Source organism: Trachinotus anak, unplaced genomic scaffold (genome assembly GCF_046630095.1).
Source record: "Trachinotus anak isolate AG129_WGS33_773 ecotype Australia unplaced genomic scaffold, CSIRO_AGI_Tana_v1 ptg000012l, whole genome shotgun sequence".
Classification (NCBI taxonomy): domain Eukaryota; kingdom Metazoa; phylum Chordata; class Actinopteri; order Carangiformes; family Carangidae; genus Trachinotus; species Trachinotus anak.
Genome location: NW_027273863.1, coordinates 24,114,762 through 24,133,426, shown reverse-complemented (window position 1 = coordinate 24,133,426; position 18,665 = coordinate 24,114,762). Strand labels below are relative to the sequence as shown.

General features: G+C 40.2%; 4 protein-coding genes across 7 annotated transcripts; 3 read left to right on the top strand and 1 right to left on the bottom strand.

Annotated features, from left to right (window-relative positions):
* Nucleotides 1–692: 692 nt before the first annotated feature.
* lrrc42 (leucine rich repeat containing 42) lies at nucleotides 693–2,970 on the bottom strand. Of its 2 annotated transcripts, none has more exons than XM_071491840.1 (7): nucleotides 2,260–2,970; nucleotides 2,041–2,172; nucleotides 1,831–1,949; nucleotides 1,628–1,713; nucleotides 1,434–1,547; nucleotides 1,259–1,343; nucleotides 693–1,182 (listed from the first exon to the last, which is right to left on the bottom strand). In XM_071491840.1, exons 1-7 carry the CDS (start codon nucleotides 2,661–2,663, stop codon nucleotides 887–889), a joined length of 1,236 nt encoding a protein of 411 aa, XP_071347941.1. In that variant the 5' UTR covers nucleotides 2,664–2,970; the 3' UTR covers nucleotides 693–886. The 2 variants fall into 2 exon arrangements, with proteins under 2 accessions (XP_071347941.1, XP_071347942.1); XM_071491841.1 differs by having other exon boundaries at nucleotides 1,831–1,952; nucleotides 2,260–2,957.
* Nucleotides 2,971–3,131: 161 nt separating this feature from the next.
* Nucleotides 3,132–6,899, top strand: yipf1 (Yip1 domain family, member 1). 2 transcript variants are annotated; one of them, XM_071491842.1, is made up of 11 exons: nucleotides 3,135–3,226; nucleotides 3,326–3,387; nucleotides 3,559–3,640; nucleotides 3,843–4,000; nucleotides 4,128–4,208; nucleotides 4,304–4,391; nucleotides 4,477–4,593; nucleotides 4,704–4,870; nucleotides 4,963–5,145; nucleotides 5,847–5,950; nucleotides 6,255–6,899. In XM_071491842.1, exons 3-10 carry the CDS (start codon nucleotides 3,607–3,609, stop codon nucleotides 5,946–5,948), a joined length of 930 nt encoding a protein of 309 aa, XP_071347943.1. In that variant the 5' UTR covers nucleotides 3,135–3,226; nucleotides 3,326–3,387; nucleotides 3,559–3,606; the 3' UTR covers nucleotides 5,949–5,950; nucleotides 6,255–6,899. The 2 variants fall into 2 exon arrangements, with proteins under 2 accessions (XP_071347944.1, XP_071347943.1); XM_071491843.1 differs by lacking the exon at nucleotides 3,326–3,387 and having other exon boundaries at nucleotides 3,132–3,226.
* Nucleotides 6,900–8,447: 1,548 nt separating this feature from the next.
* LOC139628814 (uncharacterized) lies at nucleotides 8,448–9,389 on the top strand. Its single transcript, XM_071490885.1, has one exon. It carries the CDS (start codon nucleotides 8,507–8,509, stop codon nucleotides 9,263–9,265), a length of 759 nt encoding a protein of 252 aa, XP_071346986.1. The 5' UTR covers nucleotides 8,448–8,506; the 3' UTR covers nucleotides 9,266–9,389.
* Nucleotides 9,390–9,690: 301 nt separating this feature from the next.
* ndc1 (NDC1 transmembrane nucleoporin) lies at nucleotides 9,691–17,723 on the top strand. 2 transcript variants are annotated; one of them, XM_071490880.1, is made up of 18 exons: nucleotides 9,691–9,848; nucleotides 10,553–10,673; nucleotides 10,749–10,850; nucleotides 11,330–11,504; nucleotides 11,593–11,719; nucleotides 11,899–12,007; nucleotides 12,192–12,243; nucleotides 12,352–12,484; nucleotides 12,942–13,034; nucleotides 13,140–13,221; nucleotides 13,339–13,500; nucleotides 13,829–14,089; nucleotides 14,575–14,687; nucleotides 15,123–15,173; nucleotides 15,767–15,830; nucleotides 15,913–16,013; nucleotides 16,606–16,766; nucleotides 16,862–17,723. In XM_071490880.1, the coding sequence occupies exons 1-18, from the start codon at nucleotides 9,810–9,812 to the stop codon at nucleotides 16,923–16,925; spliced, it is 2,010 nt and encodes a 669-aa protein (XP_071346981.1). In that variant the 5' UTR covers nucleotides 9,691–9,809; the 3' UTR covers nucleotides 16,926–17,723. The 2 variants fall into 2 exon arrangements, with proteins under 2 accessions (XP_071346981.1, XP_071346983.1); XM_071490882.1 differs by lacking the exon at nucleotides 15,123–15,173.
* The last annotated feature ends 942 nt before the right edge of the window (nucleotides 17,724–18,665 follow it).

Genomic DNA, 18,665 nt, shown 5'->3' with positions numbered 1-18,665 from the left:
ATGATACTTTGTTCCTTGTTCAGGTTACTCTGCTGCTGAGGTCTTATTTGCATCTCCATCATTGCATTGATGTAGGAATAGTGCTCCCCGTGTTTTAACATGTTCGGATGGACATGGAACTGTGAACATGATTTAAACTTTAACTTTTTTCGACTCAAACTAAAAGATTAATCTAGTAATTTTTCCCTACTGATTTTACAGCCAATTGTTCATGTAAGACTGAGGAGAACAGCACTGGCTTCCTGTGTGGTGACAAATCTTTGTAATAGCCCAGAGAATTGTATGAGGGCTTGTGAGTCGAGAAATGTGCAGTAATGAAACACCAAACGACTTGTTTACCCATGTATAGTGAATATGAATGTCTAATCTTCTAAAGCTCCACTTTTCTCTTATTGTACTGTATGTTCTCTCAGCGTAATGTGCTCATCAGTCCATTTTATGGCAGAGCTTACCAGCCAAATTCTTAGCTACCATTTGTTTTGGTGTGGATCTGGGTCTTTTTTCTATGAAATGTGATCAAATCTGTAAATTTATTTTGAGTTAACATGTCAGAAAAGCAACAATCACAAAGTACGTGGAGGATGTATTCATGGTTGGGTTTACCTACTATTAACCCCTGACTTAGTTTTCTGCCTTGCCTTGCCAGACAGACACACATGGTTGTGTTTCCAAACCACAAAGAGAAAAAGAAATGAACACACGCAAAATATTGAACTTTATTTATTAAAAAAAATACATCAAACACGCCACCAGTATCCAGGGAGAAGTGTTAACAGTTAACCAGTGGGAGTCTTGTAAAGTATTCTTGTTCCCTTGAGCCTCAACATGACCTGTCACGGTCACACTCGTGCTCTGCTCTCTGTGGAATGCCACATGGATGCATACCTCAGTAGCTGTTCAACAATTCAATGTCCTCTGCAGAAAGAGCTGATGATGCTGAACGTTTTGTCGGAGGGCTATGATTTGAACTGTCACACCTCTCTGGCTCACGCTGTCTTTTATTGATGTTGTTCCAGGAAGTGTTCGCTTGATGATTTGTTGTGTGAGGAACCTGTTCGTCAAGTATGTGATTTTTTGCTGCAGGTCTGTAGAAATGCAGTCTGTCTCTCTTGGCCTCAACTTCACTTTCACAGACCAGGGGTGCTGCATTCAGGACTCCTCTGACAAACTTCTGCCTTCCAACTACAAAACAAAAAGACTTTTAGTACCATCTCAGGCAACATGTTATAAAGTTCAAGGAAAAGAAAAGAAAACGTACAAAAGCGTAGCGCTGATGTTCTTGATTCTTCAATTTTCTTCTGTTTTGGCATTTGTGAGCTATTTGTTTCCCACTGGTTTACAACCTGAAAACGAGTCAAGAACTTGTTTATGAGATGTCAAACAGTATAACACCTTCAACATTTATAATTCTGTCAGCGTCTGAGGATATTTACCTGCTCTGCCCAACCTTCTGTTTTACACCTCGAGTGATCAAAGGTGTCCAGTGGTTTCTCAGAACAAATGAGTCCCAACAGGTTCCATATGGTTTTTTTCAATCCTGCACCAAGCTGGAAGTATAAATTACATTTAGATATCAGCATCACAATGAACTACAACCAGGTGTTACACACACCCATTACCAGCTTACCTTCAAACTGGTCCTAGATACATCGAGCTTTTCAAGTTTGGGGAGGCAAGTGAGGTATCTGAGGGCCCTCTCTGAGATAGGGTTGTCTGTATAACAACGAGAGTAACACTGGACATCAACTTGTGACTAAACTTTACATTTTAAGATAGTTGTATTTGTGTTAACACTACCATATGGAAGCAGTTAATACTCCAGTAACTAACAGGAAACATCCAGGAACTGAAGACAGTCCAGTCCCTTCCTCATCATCCGGATAGGTGCAGTCAGTCTTTGTAAGCCAGCGTCCGTCATACTGTTCCCACCGATGAAAAGCTGAATTAGGCTGCTGAAGATGAGAGGTGCAAGTGTTAGTGGTGTCTTTTCCTGGATTCTCCACAATGTTTTGTTGGGACAGAGAAATCAAGTATTATTACCTTGCCAGTGAGCTAGATGTTAGATGCTGGAATATCTCATGATCATCTCCCAGTCTGCAGCCAAACAAATCCAGAGACTTCAGACTGTGAAATGTTTTTATTTCATCCATCCTCTCATGCAAAAGTGGAAACCTGCAGAAACGAAAGAGGGACAAGAGACGCTGCAGTCTGTGGCAAAGAAAGAGGGGAGAGTGGAGACATGCTGGCACTGGAGCTTACCTGTGTCGTAGACAGAGGGATCCCAGCACCATCTGCCCATATGCATCACTGAACAACTGCAGGGCTTTTGGAGAAACATCTGTGTTTGAAAATACACGATTCTCTTCTGCTGCCGCAAAAAGCCTGTCTCCTATCTGCTCAGGGAAACCCACCAGAGAATCCACATGGTGAATGTTGTCAGCCACGAACAACAGAGTGATGTCAAAGAGGGATTTCGCGGTGTATCTCAGACTTCCCTCTGCATTGTATGTGAATGTGAAATGCTCTTTTCTCAGCACAAACGGATTTGTCCTTCTGCATGAAGACACTGGCTTTGGCTGTGCCAGGACTATGTTGCTGACACGACGAAGGCTGCCTCTTTCTCGGACATAAATGCTGCCATTGTCCATATTAAGGTCACACATTTTTACCCTGAGGACAAAATCCTCAACTGAAGCACACTTAGCTAGCCGGCTAATCACATGAAGCAGAGCTAAAAAACCCACTAGCTAGCGAATGAATAGGGTCTTTGACTTAACCTAAAACCTTTCCCTAAAGGATCCCTTAGTATCTAAGTTATTCTCAATGTATTCCACATTTCACTTCAATTTCTTTACTAGCGTGTATTTTGACTAATAATTTGAGCTCCCTTCGTTAGTCCACACAGGAAGTTACGTGAGTTGCAAGCTTTGCTCACTAGCTTCAAATTAAAAGTCGTCTTCTAATACACGCTTGTTTCAGCCTCCCGGATAACAAAAAGCCGGCAGTGGTAGCACGACTTTCACGAGAATAAACACGTATAAATGTCATGATTAACATGACATGACACCGTCAATTATATGTCACGTTTTTTAAAAAGCTCGAGCCCTTACTTTGAAAATGTTTCGTAACAGGAAGAGGTCTTGTTGACATGTATGTCGTGGCCCAGGAAACGTAAGGCTGTATTCGAGACAAGACATGATATTCATGAATTTTGGAAGATAATTTGGTAAGCATACAGCATTTAAAGAAAATAACCAAACTAAGCATTGTAATTTCAAATACAACCGAGATTCTTACCTTTTGCCACTTCTAATGTTGCGTTAAGGGACGTTAAGGGAATTGGCTGATTGTTGATGAACTGTCAAGTGAGGGCTTGCTAGCTAACTGGTAAGCTAACTCACTGTGAGTCTTTTTTTTCCCTGTATTTCTCATTGTTTACAACGGTGTAATCCAACATACAGGGAAGGAATAATTAGACCTAATAAAGTTATGTTTCTCTCCGTCACAGTTTTCTAAGTTCTTGTTAAGTTGTTTCCTTCGTGCAACACTCTCTTGCAGATAAGTTGCCGAGAGGGGAAACTCTTAATTGAGAGTGAATACGTGTAAATGGCGTCGACGAATGATCCCTTCCAGTTTCAAGGTGAGTGACTTTCTCCACAGTCTTTTGTGTAATTAGTAAGCGGAGTTGGCTAATGTTGGTTTTGCTACAGTTGACTTATGTCCCTCTCTACTAGCCTCTCTATCACCTGTAGCACACATCTCCAGCCACTCTCCAAGTTTCAATCAAAAACCGCCAAAAGTTGTGATTAACATTTTCTATTTATCCATGCCATGAATTTTAGAATTTGACGAAGCTGGCAGTCTGTTAGAAGCCAACAGAGATGCAATCACCATCAGCATTGAAGATGAAGGCATCAAACCTGAGAAGCAGAGAAAAGCTGCTGGTTTACCTCCAGGTGGTGATGATGAGGACCCACTTGCCTATGACGACAAGTCTGAGGTCAGTGCAAGACAAACACTGACAGAGAAAGTGTTCATTTTTAAACTATGAACCTTTAAATGTTGCATGAAATATTCATTTGATTAATTTTCTTTTTCTATATATTTTTTTATTTTTCCAATTGAAGCTTCTCTCCGGGCAAAAGAAAAGTGTCCCTTTCTGGACATTTGAGTACTACCAACAATTTTTTGACATTGAGACCCATCACGTAAGATAGTTACAACTAATTTTAAACTTTTTACCACTATGACAAGAGTACATAAGAACAAAGGTCATTTAAATAGCTAATAACATTTCTTTCAGGTGAAGGAAAGAATCATTGGATCAATGCTGCCATGGCCTGGAAAGAACTTTATTCAGGTCTACCTTCGTAGAAATCCTGATCTTTACGGTTAGCACTTCTCATGTCCTAATTAGACCATTGTCCAAGTGGACACTCAAACTGAAGTTCTAATCAGTGATATTTGTGCTTTCAGGACCTTTCTGGATTTGCACCACTCTTGTGTTTGCCATTGCAATCAGTGGCAACATATCCAACTTTGTGGCACACTTAGGCAAGCCAAACTACAAGTACACCCCAGAGTTTCAAAAAGGTAAGCACTGTTATTTATTTATTTTTTTTCACGGCTCACTTGCTCAGCTTGATTGTAAGAGGAAACTGTACTGTAAATTACTTTAAAAACTCTTTTACTATGTTTTCCAGTGACCATAGCTGCAACAGCGATCTTCAGCTATGCTTGGTTGGTGCCTCTTGCCCTCTGGGGTTTTCTCCTGTGGAGAAACAACAAGATCATGAACTTGGTGTCATATTCCTTTATGGAGATTGTCTGTGTATACGGCTATTCACTTTCAATTTACATACCTGCAGTGGTAAGACCTAAAAAATTCTATTTATCTCTATTTATCTCATTAAATTAGCCACATATGTGTATTTTATAATGCACTGTTGTTTCCTAAATAAGGTCTTTTGGATTTTCCCATATGAATGGCTGAGGTGGTCGTCCATCGTGGTGGCTTTTTGCCTCTCTGGCTCAGTGCTGATGATGACTTTCTGGCCTGCAGTCCGGGACGACCACCCCAAAGTGATCATAGCAGTCATGTCAGCCATTGTGTTGTTCAACATCCTGCTTGCTGTTGGTTGTAAGGTAATTGTGCTATGATGCTTCTTTTACTTGGCTTTTCTGGTAGGATTAATTACAAATTGGAAAATTAGATGTGGAAAATAAATTTGTTTGAGGAAATAAGATACAACGTTCATTGTCCTGCTTTGGCAAAATACATCTGCACTAATTCAATTGATACAAGCTGCCTGCCCATCTTGATGTAGATAACGAAGATTGATTCACTCTCATTTGTCTTCAGTGATCTTAGTGGCAAGCCTTGACCTGACTTGTCTATGTCAGTCACGGACTAAACTACACTGACATTTTTGCGTGTCTTTCCCTGTGTGTTTCTGGGAAATGTCTATACCTTATAGTGTCAGATTAACTCCCTCCAGGGAGGTTCTCTTCATCGGAAACTGTGACCGCATTTGCTAACTGGTGTGACAACGGGCTGTTAGTGCACTTCTTAATGTGAATACTGTCAGGTCTGCACTGCAGGGGTATCATATGTCTGGTCACATTCATGTAATTAGTCAACAAAGTAAGCCATGTCTGAAGGCTGACCAAGATGAATGGATTGCAGGAATGCTGCATTCTCTCTTGTAACACTGAACATTTGCCACACACTTACTCTCAGACACTCCAGCTTTAGTTCTTGATTGATTAGTAGCTTCTCTCAATCAAGTAATTGCCTCTTTACCAGGTTCTTTTACACAGTTTTCCTTATTTGCTTGTTTTCTCAGGCATATTTCTTTAGCAACCCAGAACCAGATCATATTAACGCTACTGCGGTGACAGAGGCGATGAAGGTGCCGTCTTCGACATCAAAGCTTTCCACTGGCTGAAGGTAAACAATAGTGACACAGAAGCTTTTAAAGCCATGAGCCCATTGTTCAAATACACTAATAACCTGATACATGTAAGTCATATTTCTCCACCTTGTTTCTCTAGGTGGTTTCTATTTTTGCACTAAATTGTTCCAAGAATAATGACCTCCTACTGCAATAGCAGCTCTACATTGCTGGCCTATTTTAGTGGCTGTGGCTCGAGTCTGTGTTATTTTGACCTGCTAGAGGAGAACATCTGACACCGGACTTCCTGTACACGATTTCTCCTTCCCAAAGCAAGTGTTATTCTTTTTTAAATTGCAGGTTCTCCTGTTGCCTTATTAGAGAGAATCGGGTTGCTGTGATGAAGTCATGGGTCGTCTGGATTTCACCTGCACTTGGACATTCTGGCTTAAGACCTTAAAACCCGGGGTGTATACTTGGTTCAGCTGCATGACGTCCGGAAATACACAAGACTATAAAGTATGTTATTTCTTATGGAGTGGGTTCTAAATTTCCTTAGAGATAAAGGGGGTACGGTGTTACACAGTTTGGTATGATAGTTTTATGCTTTATAGTTCTTAAATTGAAATATACATATAACCAGTGTGTGCAGTAATGTTGGTGGCATTTTGAATATGCATTTTTTATATACCTATAATGAGAACTGGCTTGTATATGTATGTACAGAATTTTCTACATGAACAGCACTACAATTATACGTCTTGGTAAGATTTTCAAGGGTTTGGAATTATTATGTACACAGAGTTATTGTATTTTTCTCTAACTGATATAATCATAAGTACCCTCAACTAATGCCAAAGACCCATCCTAACTGTCAAAGTGATTTACAATGTATGTAACTATTTTTGTAATTAATTTGTTTTTTCTATTGTAACAAATTGCATTTGATGAAATTTATTGTCTGTTAAAGACAAATAAAACATGGTCTTGTGGTGGCAAAAATGATTTACCTTGTTCAATAATTGAAAAGAACATCTTCACGCGTCAGCTGTCTTTCTTGAGTTTAATAAACATTCATGAATGGAGTCACACAAACACAACCGAACAGTAGTACAGTCAGTGAGTGAGTGGCCTGAAGATGTTACCCAGGGCCACAGTCTTATAGTCCCAAAAACACATTCCACAAAGACAAAATACGATACTCTCTCTCATGGGAAAAAGACAGAATACGATACTCTCTCTCACGGGATTGTCTCTGTGCTGAGTCTTCACCTGCTTGCCTCTCCCCCAACGCAATGTATGAACAACACTCTTATCACAACATCCACATATATTGTCTACATGTGTTCTTCATTAGTTCACACAGAGATCTTTCACACAACCATAAAGGATGTACAATGGTTAGGTTCAAAAACTTCATTAGAACTATCCACACAGTCATTGGTTACACAGTTTTGAATAGGCACACATGAGTTATACCAAAATTTCCCATTACAGTCTATATGGGACCACTTACATTAATCAATGTTATGACTGCTCAATTTTACAGTCCACCTAGAGTCATTTTTCCAGCATAAATTAAACTATATTAACAGATTATCTGCTTACTGGCTTTACCCATACGCTTGAAATAATTCAACATTTTAGGAGATGCACTTGTTCACTGCCTTGTCATGAATTAAATCAGAGGACTGATACCACTCTCATGTTATTAGTATAAATATGAAGCTGCAGTTGGTTAGTTTAGCTTAGCATAAGAACTGGAAACAGGAATAAGATACAGGATGTTAATTAGCTAGTTTTAGTGGTGCTGGAAGGCAGGTTTTGTGAATACTTTGAGGATTGTTTTAGGTAGTACAACCTTAATTCACCCCAGCTCCCCCACATGCAGGCAACGTGACTCTCTTCCGCCAGCTCCTGACAGCATTAAAGGCTGCCAGTACATTTCAACAGTTGGACATTTTAAATATTTAAGGGAGAGGTTGTAACCAATAGGTATAACTTCAGCATTTCAGAGAGAGCGTCCAAATTTAAAAGTGGACATTTGGCTACTGCTTCTGTTTTTCCAACTATCTATCCTAACTGTCATGTGGTTGAGCAAACTGATAGAATCTAGTGTGTCGCTCTTTGGATGCACAGATCCCCCACAGTGGAAATTGTTACCTTTGTATGTAAAGCCTGTTTCTACAGGCACACGGCGTATGATCAGTACCTTACACACAGGGGACCTTGGTTTAGACTTGTTATTTCCATTGATTTATAAGGGCACAGTTTTTAGATTAATTAACAAAACAGCAAAAAAATTGTGTCACTTGAAACGGTGTCAAAGGGATTGTGGCGCCCTAATTAATGGTCATTCTAGCCCCAGCTTTGAGTTACACAGGAGCTGCCTGTCAAACGGATAACCCTTTTAGAGGAATGTCACCTGCCTCAGTCTCAGGCATGCAGGCAGCAGCTCGTGCTTGTGGAGTTATTAGTCCAATTCTCAAGGACTTTTTGAATTGCTTCTAAATAATATCTGTTTTTTTTTTTTTTTTTTAAGAAAATGCCTTTTTAAATATATTTTTTATTTTTTATTTTTGTATTGTGTAATTTGAAAACCTTTCCATAGGATGGCCACCTCAAATGGGAGAGGTGAAAAAGTGTCCAAATTTGAGACTTTAAAACTTTTGGAGAAATGCAGAAAGGAAAGAGATGATGCCATGCACAGAGAAAGTGTTCTCCGGGAGAAACTCCGACAGTATGAGTCAAGGATGCGTTCAACTGAGGCTCTGAAACAGAAACTGAAAACCTTGACCATGGATAACAAGGAGCTGAGGAGACAAGTGAAGGCTCTTCGTACGGAGATCGGACTCGAGTGCAGCCCTAAATTCAATGGAAAGACCACAAAGGACATAATCAATGATTTGCATGAGAAGGAGCATGAGTGTAGTTCCTTGGTGGAGAAGGCTGGGAAACTGAGTCTGACCATTGATGATTTGACATCAGAGTTGGCCAATACTGTCACCTCCAAAACTCTTTTAGAAGACCAAGTTCAGTCATTGCAGCAAAACCTCAAGGACATGACAAATAATCAGCGCCGTCTGCTGAAGCTGTGGGAGGACAAGAAGGCCCAGAGGGAGCAGCTCGCCCTCCCTGCAATTACCCAGAAACCTGGACAGAAACCATTTGTCCATAAAGCAATTCAAACTGAGATGTCCATCGGTTCATCCCAAAAGCTCCCAGTCAATGCTTTTGAGACCAAGCCTTACTCTCGGGACAATGAGAAAAAGACTGTTTTAGATAAACATAGTTTTCCAACTTATGGAAATGGCTATCATCATGACAAAAAAGCTTTCATGCATGATGAAACTAAAGGAATTCAGAACTGATAAGACTCAGACGCAGACAGCCACCAACATGCTTTAATTACATAAAACAGAGATGTAGTGAGTAATTATTGGACTAGTGTTTCATATATCTGTACATGACAAACAAATGAGTAAAAGGAAATATAATTTAAACCATGAATATGGCTTGACCTTGTGCCTTGTATAAATTAATCTTGTGACAATGTTGTCATACCAGCATCTGTATCATTTGAGATGTAATTTAATTTTTTAGTTATGTTTAAATCAACTTTTAACCAAAACATTTTAAACTATTGTTTGTTACCTTATGCAATTAAATTAAGATTGCAAGCCAATTTACTGTATAAAAATAATTTGTATTCGACAAGCAGATTTAAAGTAAATCCATGTGGATTATGTGAAATGCTGCCAACAGGCAGGAAGATGGACAACTATTAACCTGGGTCCTTCAAAGGTCTTTTGAGTGCATGTGGCGCGATATGGGAAACTGAGTAGAAAGTAGTTTGACAGCAGGACAGCCGGAGAGATTGTAATCACTGTGTGGCTCTCTATTTATCCACACAACATGTTTTCTACAGAGCAAACTTGTTGGTTTATCCGCAAGGTGAGTCGTTTGTCTTTTGAAATCAGTTCTTCAATCATAACACCAAAATGTGTCGCCTGTGCTAGCTTGCTAACTCCAAGTAGCCTGTGTGTTTATGCTAGCTTCTGTGAGCGAAGCTAACAGGCGCTCTTTCAGTTTTTAAAAATACGGCTAGCATGATCGAAAACAAAACAGCAACATGTGTGTTTTTACATAAAACTTTGTAAACAAGAGACAGTTAAAAAACTAGTATTCTGACATGCCGTTACACAGCCTTCTTTTTAGTTCAGATACCGTTTTGCTTTTAACCTCCTTTAAAAAGTTAACCAAACTCCGCAGAGCTAAATTAAATTAATTTCATCATTTTACGGGATAAATCATATTCACTTACCAAAGTTAACACAATAATCTTGTGTCAAATTATGTTGTGTGAACTGTATTTTATATTATGGATACGTTTCCTATTCCTGTAAGCTATTGTTTGTCTGCTGTATATTAATGCTGGAACATTAATTCATGCCTCTTAAACTAAATTCCCGCTAAACTGAAATTAAATAAATAAAAGATACATTTTGTTGTATAGCATTCAGTGAATAAATCAAGTCAAGTCAGTTGTTTATATGCATAAATTGCAAATTCGCCTGAAAAAGCTTTACTGTATCTGTGCAGTATGAGATGCTTGTGTATCTGTTGAACACATTATAATGACTGACCTCCATGTTTAGGTGATTTGCTGGAGAGCTGTGGCCAGTATTGCTTGGGCTGTCCTGTTGTTGCCACCCACCACAGCAGTTTTTGTAATCCTCAGCAGGTTCAGTCTTCTCCACCCCATCAACACGATATCAGGTCGGTCACCATTATCCTTATTTCATTATTTATTCCTTACTTATATGTGAAGCTCACACTTCTCTTCACCCACAGAATGCTTGTCCCTGGTGACGAGTGCAAGTGCCATCTTCTCCTTCATCCTGCTAGGTGGAGTAATCCTCATGGTGGGGTTCCTGAACCTGGACTATTATACAGGTGAGTGGGAGGCTGTTGATTAGGCTCTGGAGTAGATATTTCCTTGAGGATATTATAGTTGTTATTTACAGCTGACCTTGTTTTGAAAGGTGTCTTGTTGTCTTGTTATTGACAGCTTATTGGGACGTGTCATACATATATATATTATTTATTTATTTATTTTTTTTAGCAAAGCAAAATGACATACATGAATGCTCATCAGTTCAGCTTTAACATACAGCAGACAAACAGAATAGCTGACAGGAATAGGAAATGTATCAGTATATAATAAAGTGTACATACATAATTTGATCCAACATGATTATTATTATTATTATTATTATTATTATTATTATTATTATCAGTGTTTGTGTAAGTAATGATAAGAATGATACATACATTGCATTCCTTGTCAGTACAGTCTCATATAAACCCATACATACTTCTGATACATTGCCCACATGTAAAATTTTTGTTGGAACTTTATTGTTTCTCTTTAGTCATCCCAACTATTGCATGCTCGAAAATCGCCCTGTTGGGTCAGCTGCTCCACCCTCGTCAGTTTGTCAACTCCCTGGTCCACTGCATCATGGGATTAATTGTGGGTTGGTGTTGTGCCGTCAACATCGGGGGCAGATATGAGATGTTAAGTTACCCATGCGTGCAGAGTGACGGGTAGGTGTCTACGACATAAAACTATAACATTAAGATTTACATGTTTTAGCTACAGTCTAACTGCCTCATTTTGTTTAAACGCGGACAGTTCCCCTCAGATGTGTCTGAATGAGTATCACCTCATCCTTGTGCTGGCCGGAGCCTTTGTTGGATTTTCTCACAGTCTACTGGGTGTGATCTACAACATGAACTATGTCTCCTTCCACACTGTTCAGGTGGGTGCTATGAGGTTACTCATTTATCTGACTGAGAATTTTCTTTTCCAGCACCACCTTGAATAAAGTAATTGAGCCCAAACCATTCAACTTTAGAAAACAGTAATGTGACCATTTCTACTTTGAGCTCCATGTAATTATTTTTATTCATGCTCACCTATTTTTTTTTCCCCCTCCAGCAATACAAATACCTTCGCTTCAAGGGATCCCTGCCTTTGGTGGTGAAGTGCAGTGCCACTCAAGCACTTTACTCTATTAGGAACTTCATTGTTGTGTACTTCTTTTTGGGTAAGTGGCCTCTATTAACAAAGATGCATCTTTGCTCGTGGAGTTTAAACTTTTAAAAGTCACTTTTATTTATTGTTCAGCTATTGTTCTTGAGCACTGTTTTTTTTTCATTGTGCTTTTGTCCTTTTCTCCACAAGTTATTAGAAGTGATCAATACATAAATATTTTAATTGAATATTAACAGGATATATTCCAAGAGCATGGTTCTGTAAAACAATGAATCTTCATTTGAACAGGTCAGTATAGTTTCTTGATTTTTTTACTGTAGATGTTTTTGGCCATGGCTATACTCTGGACCAATGTAAAGCTTTGCATTGATGTTTGTGTGCAATCTCCACCTCTAGCACTGTCCACACTCTTGACAGCATAGCTGGACTGCTGGACCTCTCCCTGGTCTACCAGCTGTGGATCAGTGCCACCTTCCTCCTCTTTACATGGTACATCACACTGCTGCTCTTTAGGATCTTTGTCACTGAGGTATGTTTTTATTTTCTTTTTCTTTTTCTGAAGACAAAATGTATTAATTTTCTTTCTGTTTCCTGTTGTGTAACATTAACTGATCTGATTAACAATTTTTTTTTTTACTTGAGCTGATCTGATTGTTAGATGTTACTACTTACATGTGTACGTACGTGAATGTGTAGCACAATCTGCAGTTTCCATTTTGTTGGACAATTCATGAATGGCAATGACTTAAAAGTAAGGTGTTGTGTAGCAAGGCCAAGACAACTCCGGTTGCTTTTAATTATTTAGAGACACTAGGGGGCAGTCTTGTCATTGCTTTGAATGTATAAGTATTTGAAAAAAAACACAAGTCTTAACAGGGTTATGTGAATATTATTGGTAAACATCTCACACTTATTTAAGTGATTAGTTAAAATGACTAATCTAAAGAACTTCAGGTAACGGTATCAAACATGTTTCTCACTTTCAGGTGTACAGTTTTCCTGTGCAGTCATCTTTTACTGAAGACGCCCATCAGTGTCTTCCCAAAGTTCTTACAGACAAGCAGCCAATGATATTAAAGGTAGGTAAAACACACGTAGAGCCTCTCAAATGTATTGTAATTCTTTCACAGTGCACACTGGTTTCAAAATGTTGGTGTTTTGACTCATCCTTCCTCAAATTTTAGTTCCTAGCTCTGCAGGACTTGGCTCTGCTGTCTCAACGTTCCCCATCACGGCGCTGCGAGGTCTTCAGTTTGAGTCAGCCAGGTCTGTTATGCAATCCATGCAGAAAATGGGTCCTGAGTAAAATAAATCTTGACACACTTCAGATGTTCAGATTGTATTTTTAATTAGCTTACAACAAAAGCATCCCCTCTTTCTCAGGTGGCCATCCTCACAACTGGAACGCCATCAGTAAGGAGTGTCTGTCTCTGCTGGCTGATCTGACCCAGAGACTTGTAGCCTATCATGACACTGTGGCAACCAATGGCAGGGGCAAATCACTGTCTACTGGGAGTGAAAGGAAGACTTCTTCAGAGACATCAGGTATGTTGTTGATAATAGTAAGATAAGACCTAGTCATTTGTAGAAACTTTTATTTGATAAATTCTGTTGGGAAAAGTCATAAAAGCCCTGATATATTACATGATTACATATTTTATGTAGTTGTGTATTTTATGTAGAACACATATTATAACAGCTTTTGTTGTGAATAGTAACAAGAAGACTAATGCCTTAGAAAGTTGTCATAGTCGGACAACTATCATAAGATTTTTTTTTTTTTTTTTTTTTTTTTTTTAAATCTGAAAATGTTAAAAAAAAATTTGATTGATTATGACCTCTGCCCTCTGTCCTTTATTATTTTTCTCTCAAGTAACCTCAGGCACAGAGGATCTGATGTCCCCGAGGCCCACTATGCTGATGAAAACTCCAGCCTCAGTCTTTGCCCGCTCTGTCGTCGGAGGCCCTCACAGCCCTCTGACGGCACCGTTCACTCCTGACCTGGACAGCCCCTTCGCTTCTCCGGCCCTGCGGCGCCTCACCGCTCCTGTAGAACAGTGCTCTCCGTGGTACGGCACGGTGCAGAGCCCACACATCATGAGGAGAGCACCAAAGCTCTGGTCCACCTCCACAGGTGAGAGGAGGTTCATGGAAGATGATGGGTCTCTTAGATTGAACAGACACTGCAGAATCCAGTTTTAACCAGACACAGAATTGAATCTGAATTCTGCAGGTACAGTTGTGGGGCCTCATCACTTAACATGTCCCTGCTGTAATCACTAAATATGATTAAATACTGTATGTGGGTATACAAGGTAATAGTTAACATGTTAATACCAGTAAGTGACAGTGTTCACCTGGTTTGATCTGATATATATTACTGTTAATCTGTTACTATGTTAATTTGTAATCTTCATGTTTCTGTATATTTGTTTCACATAAAATGATTGAACTAATCAGCTGATTTCAGCGATTGCCACAGGTTTTGAACTTCTTGCATGGCAGTAGGCCATGTGATGATCAGGGGATCAAGTTTATTAGTAGAGAGATGATTGATAGATATCTGAGAATCCAGCTTTCTTGTTCCCATTTGTGAAGTTGTCGTCTGTCTCGGTGCAGATTCACAGGTCAATGGCAGTCCCCCACCATCCCCCGCCTCAGTTTCCAGTCCCCAGCAGGAAGCCTCCAAACCCAGTCTCCTGGCTCAGTTCCTCCAGAACAGAAAAGAACAGGTACTTCAGCCTTGTTACTGAGCAGAATTATAATGTAATTGTGAGTTTGTCCAGCAGTTTGCTTCTGAAATAAGGCTTTTCACACTTAGCTTTTATTAACTCTGCAATAGTATGTGGTGGTCTGCCTCACCGGACTTTCCAAAACTGACAGTCAGGTGTGATAATGGACAGACTTCCATTTGCCCAGTGTATTGTTTTTTTTCCCTATTTCCTTGGTCACATCTGAATCGCACCAGACAGCTCTGTCCCAGTGGGAGAAACGCACGGTGCTTCAGAGATGAGACAGGACTGTGACTGAAATAAGGATCAGTGTGTATCCACTTCAGATGAGGGGGTATTACAGTTCAGGGTTAAATGTGAAAAGCTTCTATCTGTGCTCATTATCTTGCCTTGTTTCCATACCAAAACAACTCTACACTTAATTGTCCCATTCAGGTTAAAAATTTCTTGGCAAAGCGGGTGCTGATAATGTATTTGTTTAACAAGGTAAGGATGTGTGGCATGTGCATGATATCTCCCTTAGGCTTCTGAACACTGGGGGGCTTCCTGCATGCTCTCGTTCCGCTCAGTAGATTTTCCTTTGGTTTTAACAAATCTAACAACCTCACCCTGCAGGCATCACTAATTTAACTCCTGGTCTGGCCTAGTTGTTCGGGCATTACTAATGTAGCTCTTTTCCACTCATCTAGCCGTCACAAGGAGCCTTACTAATTACCTTAAAAGCTTGAATTAAGGAGTTGTGTGACACCTTTTTTTGAATGTTAGTTGAGGAGCATAAAACGGGTGTTAATCGATGTTTAGAAATCTTGTTTTTGTGATCATATCAAAAGTGTGAGGTACTGATGAGCTGATCAGAGTCAAACATCGTACTTACGTTGCACCTTCTCCTTTATGTAGAAACTAGTGTGGTAAGTCTGCTTTGCTTTCTGATGGTTATGTACCTTCCTTTAATCACGCATGCATGTTGTAGTGTAGTCTCACTAAAACTTGTCGAGCTAACAACTTCCTTATTCATTGGTCTGAACGTGCAATTGTCAGTTGAAGAGAGAACTCCCTCTAGCTAACACTGTGTCTTGCAGCTTCCAGAGGCCTCGAGTCAGGCTCTCTTTGCTGACAGCCAGGCTCACATCTGGGCTTTAGAAGGTAGGAGGAGATGGTGGCCTTGATCATTTCCATTTGATATGGATGCAACACGTTCATTATTTCCTCTAATATCCTCCTGCAGGACTGTCTTATCTTGTCCAAGCCTCCTTCTCAGAAGACCAGTTTGGGGTTGTGCAGACTACATTACCCAGCATTCTTAGCTGCATGCTGGTCTTGCAAGAGGTAAGTTAGTTTACTGTGGTAATACTGGTGGTAAATGGTGGACATGTACATACACAGTAACTGATGAAATGTAAACTGGCATAGCAAACCAGCCTGTTGTAAATTAAAAGCTGAACTTTGGCGCTGGAAAGCAAACACAAAGTGTGCAGTTCTGTGTCTGCTCATCCAAATCACACATGTTCACATTACCAGCATGATGACTTCTTACATGGTTCTGAGGCATGTAGTCTAGACACTTGCGGTTTTATTTGGCAAAGCTTTGAGTCATCCACCGCTGAGATTTATCAGTTTGATCAATTAATCAGTCACACAACAGGCAGTTCAGTGTCTGTGCAGCATTCAGTCATTGTTCCATCTTAATTGCCATTATTTGTAGGCCTTTTTGCGAGGAAAAGAAGAAGAGCCTGAGAGTTCAGTCACCACCTACACGATTACATTAACTATGTAGTGACATGCTGACACAGTTGCAGACACGGCATGGACTCACGACAGAGCCTCATTACACTGCAGGCCAGATGAAGGGAAAACACGTGGCTGTTGTTACTTTGAACTGTGTGCGCACTGACAGCAGCCGTGTCCTCCTCGTCTCCAGGCTGTAGACCGCCACTTCAAGCTGCCTCATGCTTCCAGCAAGCCCGTCAGGTCGACCAGCAGCATGGGAGACCCCACCTACAAAACGCTGCGTTTCGCTCTCAGGGCCACACTCAAAACTGCCATCTACAGGATAACAACCACTTTTGGTGATCACTTAAAGTAAGGCCTGTCATCAAAAATTCCCTTTTTTCTCTCCAATGGTAGAAAGATGATTATACTGAGTATGTAAATTTGTATCCATTTTTAATCCTCAGGGCTGTTCAGATGTCTGCAGAGCACCGGAAAAGACTGCAGCAGTTTCTGGAGTACAAGGAGTAAACGCACCCTACACTGGGCTCCTGTGCCTTTTGGATTCGTATCAGTGTGACGTGATGGTGTGTGTGTCTGCGAACACATCAGCTTAAGTGAGGCCACAAGTGAAAACCCATGATAGTGCCTCTTTTAATATCTGTGCCTGCACTATGTCGTGGGGGTTTGATCGTCTAGACATCTCCTACATGTGTGAGGTGGGGGCAGGACTCCAGCTGACAGACTGCGCCAGGTTGTGAAAGACTATCACCTCCTGTGTTTGGGAGATTTAAACCAGCTGACTGCATAGATTAGCAACTCATTCCAAAAGATGTTTGTTTCATTTGTTTCACAAAATAATATCACAATATTATATTTGATTTGGGTCTGTTCGGATGAGCTGTGAAGGGCTAATTTTACTGCATTATGTACAAGCTGTTGTGGTTTCATTTTTCATTTCTTATCCTCTTGAATTATATCCTTGTCATTTCAAACCTTTTTCTATCGAGTGACATGAGTGAAAGAAATGGCCCAGATTGTTAAAGTAGCCCGCGGGGATGTGTTCTGTTCTGTGTTATGAGATCTCTTCAGTTCAGTGTGTGTGCTGAAAAATGTTTTCTTAGATCTGGTTTTGTTCTAGACACCACTCTGGAAAACGGGTTTACAGCTGTGCTCATCAGTCCCAGTTCTCTAACTAGAAAACACACCATAATCATATTTACAAATCAGACACCACTGTTTCTACATTGTTTTTTTTCTTCGTGTGATATAAGGCTGTCATTTACATCACTCGGAGACCTGTTGAATAAAACCACGAGATAAAGATCATGTCTGGTTTTTTTTGTCATTTCTCAGCTGAAGTAAGAACTGTCCTCATTCATCATGAATGGTGGGAACTGCTCCCAGACATTTCAGTCCTGTGTTTATATCAGGTTTTTACTACACTTGAGTGGTGTAACACAAGAGTTCAGGGGAATATAACGAGCGGCATCCACTGACTAAACCAAAGGCAGCTCTTGTACACCAATGTTGTGCACGTGTCTCTGAGGTGCTACAGATGTGGAAAGTTAAAGTATAATGGAAACTGATTTTAAAATCACAATGAATCAAGGTGCTCAGCTCCAGTACACTTGTCTGAGTACTGACTCCTCAAAGTGGCTCCAAAGCACCAAATTATCAGCTGGACAGCAGATTTTAGACAAGAACCACCTCTGCTCAAAACATCCATTAACTCAACAGGCATTTTTCCCAGCAGACAGTGTGACTTGTTGTAGGAGCAACATCGATGTTATGGAGGAATTTAATAATGGCATTTGGGCTCCAAGAGTCCCACTGTGTTCAGGCTCGGTGAAGCAGCCCAACAGAATTCAGCCACCATTCATTTTGTTATTTGTACCCGTGCTCTTCCTACTGTGACATGTGAAAATGTCTTCTGATTGATAAAAATCACGACGCTCAATTTTCCTTGTAAATCACCCTGAAATCCTTCAGAACAAACAACTGTATCCACTCATGATATAACATATGACCGTGGCAGTCCATACAATTTTTCAGGATTCACTGATGGTTATTGAAACTGATGCTGGGTGATGACACAACTTGTCATCTTTTGGCATTAAGATCCACATTTAAATGGCCGCTCTACTACTTCTACGCATCACATCTAGGTTGATGGAGTACTGTTCAGTTGTATGTTTGCTGCGGCTCTTGAGGGGCTTTCCAAAGTCTGAAAAAGTAACCCTGTTGTCATCGGTCATTTCCGTTTGGGCA

Coding starts and splice junctions, on each gene's coding strand:
- lrrc42 (XM_071491841.1), bottom strand. CDS start 2,663: ATGTGTGACCTTAATATGGACAATGGCAGCATTTATGTCCGAGAAAGA. Junction 2,173..2,259: donor TCCCTCTGTCTACGACACAG/GTAAGCTCCAGT, acceptor TCGTTTCTGCAG/GTTTCCACTTTTGCATGAGA. Junction 1,714..1,830: donor TCAGTTCCTGGATGTTTCCT/GTTAGTTACTGG, acceptor GTTGTTATACAG/ACAACCCTATCTCAGAGAGG.
- yipf1 (XM_071491843.1), top strand. CDS start 3,607: ATGGCGTCGACGAATGATCCCTTCCAGTTTCAAG. Junction 4,001..4,127: donor CCTATGACGACAAGTCTGAG/GTCAGTGCAAGA, acceptor TTCCAATTGAAG/CTTCTCTCCGGGCAAAAGAA. Junction 5,146..5,846: donor TGCTTGCTGTTGGTTGTAAG/GTAATTGTGCTA, acceptor TTGTTTTCTCAG/GCATATTTCTTTAGCAACCC.
- LOC139628814 (XM_071490885.1), top strand. CDS start 8,507: ATGGCCACCTCAAATGGGAGAGGTGAAAAAGTGTCCAAATTTGAGACT.
- ndc1 (XM_071490880.1), top strand. CDS start 9,810: ATGTTTTCTACAGAGCAAACTTGTTGGTTTATCCGCAAG. Junction 11,505..11,592: donor CCATGCGTGCAGAGTGACGG/GTAGGTGTCTAC, acceptor AAACGCGGACAG/TTCCCCTCAGATGTGTCTGA. Junction 14,090..14,574: donor GCTCTGGTCCACCTCCACAG/GTGAGAGGAGGT, acceptor GTCTCGGTGCAG/ATTCACAGGTCAATGGCAGT.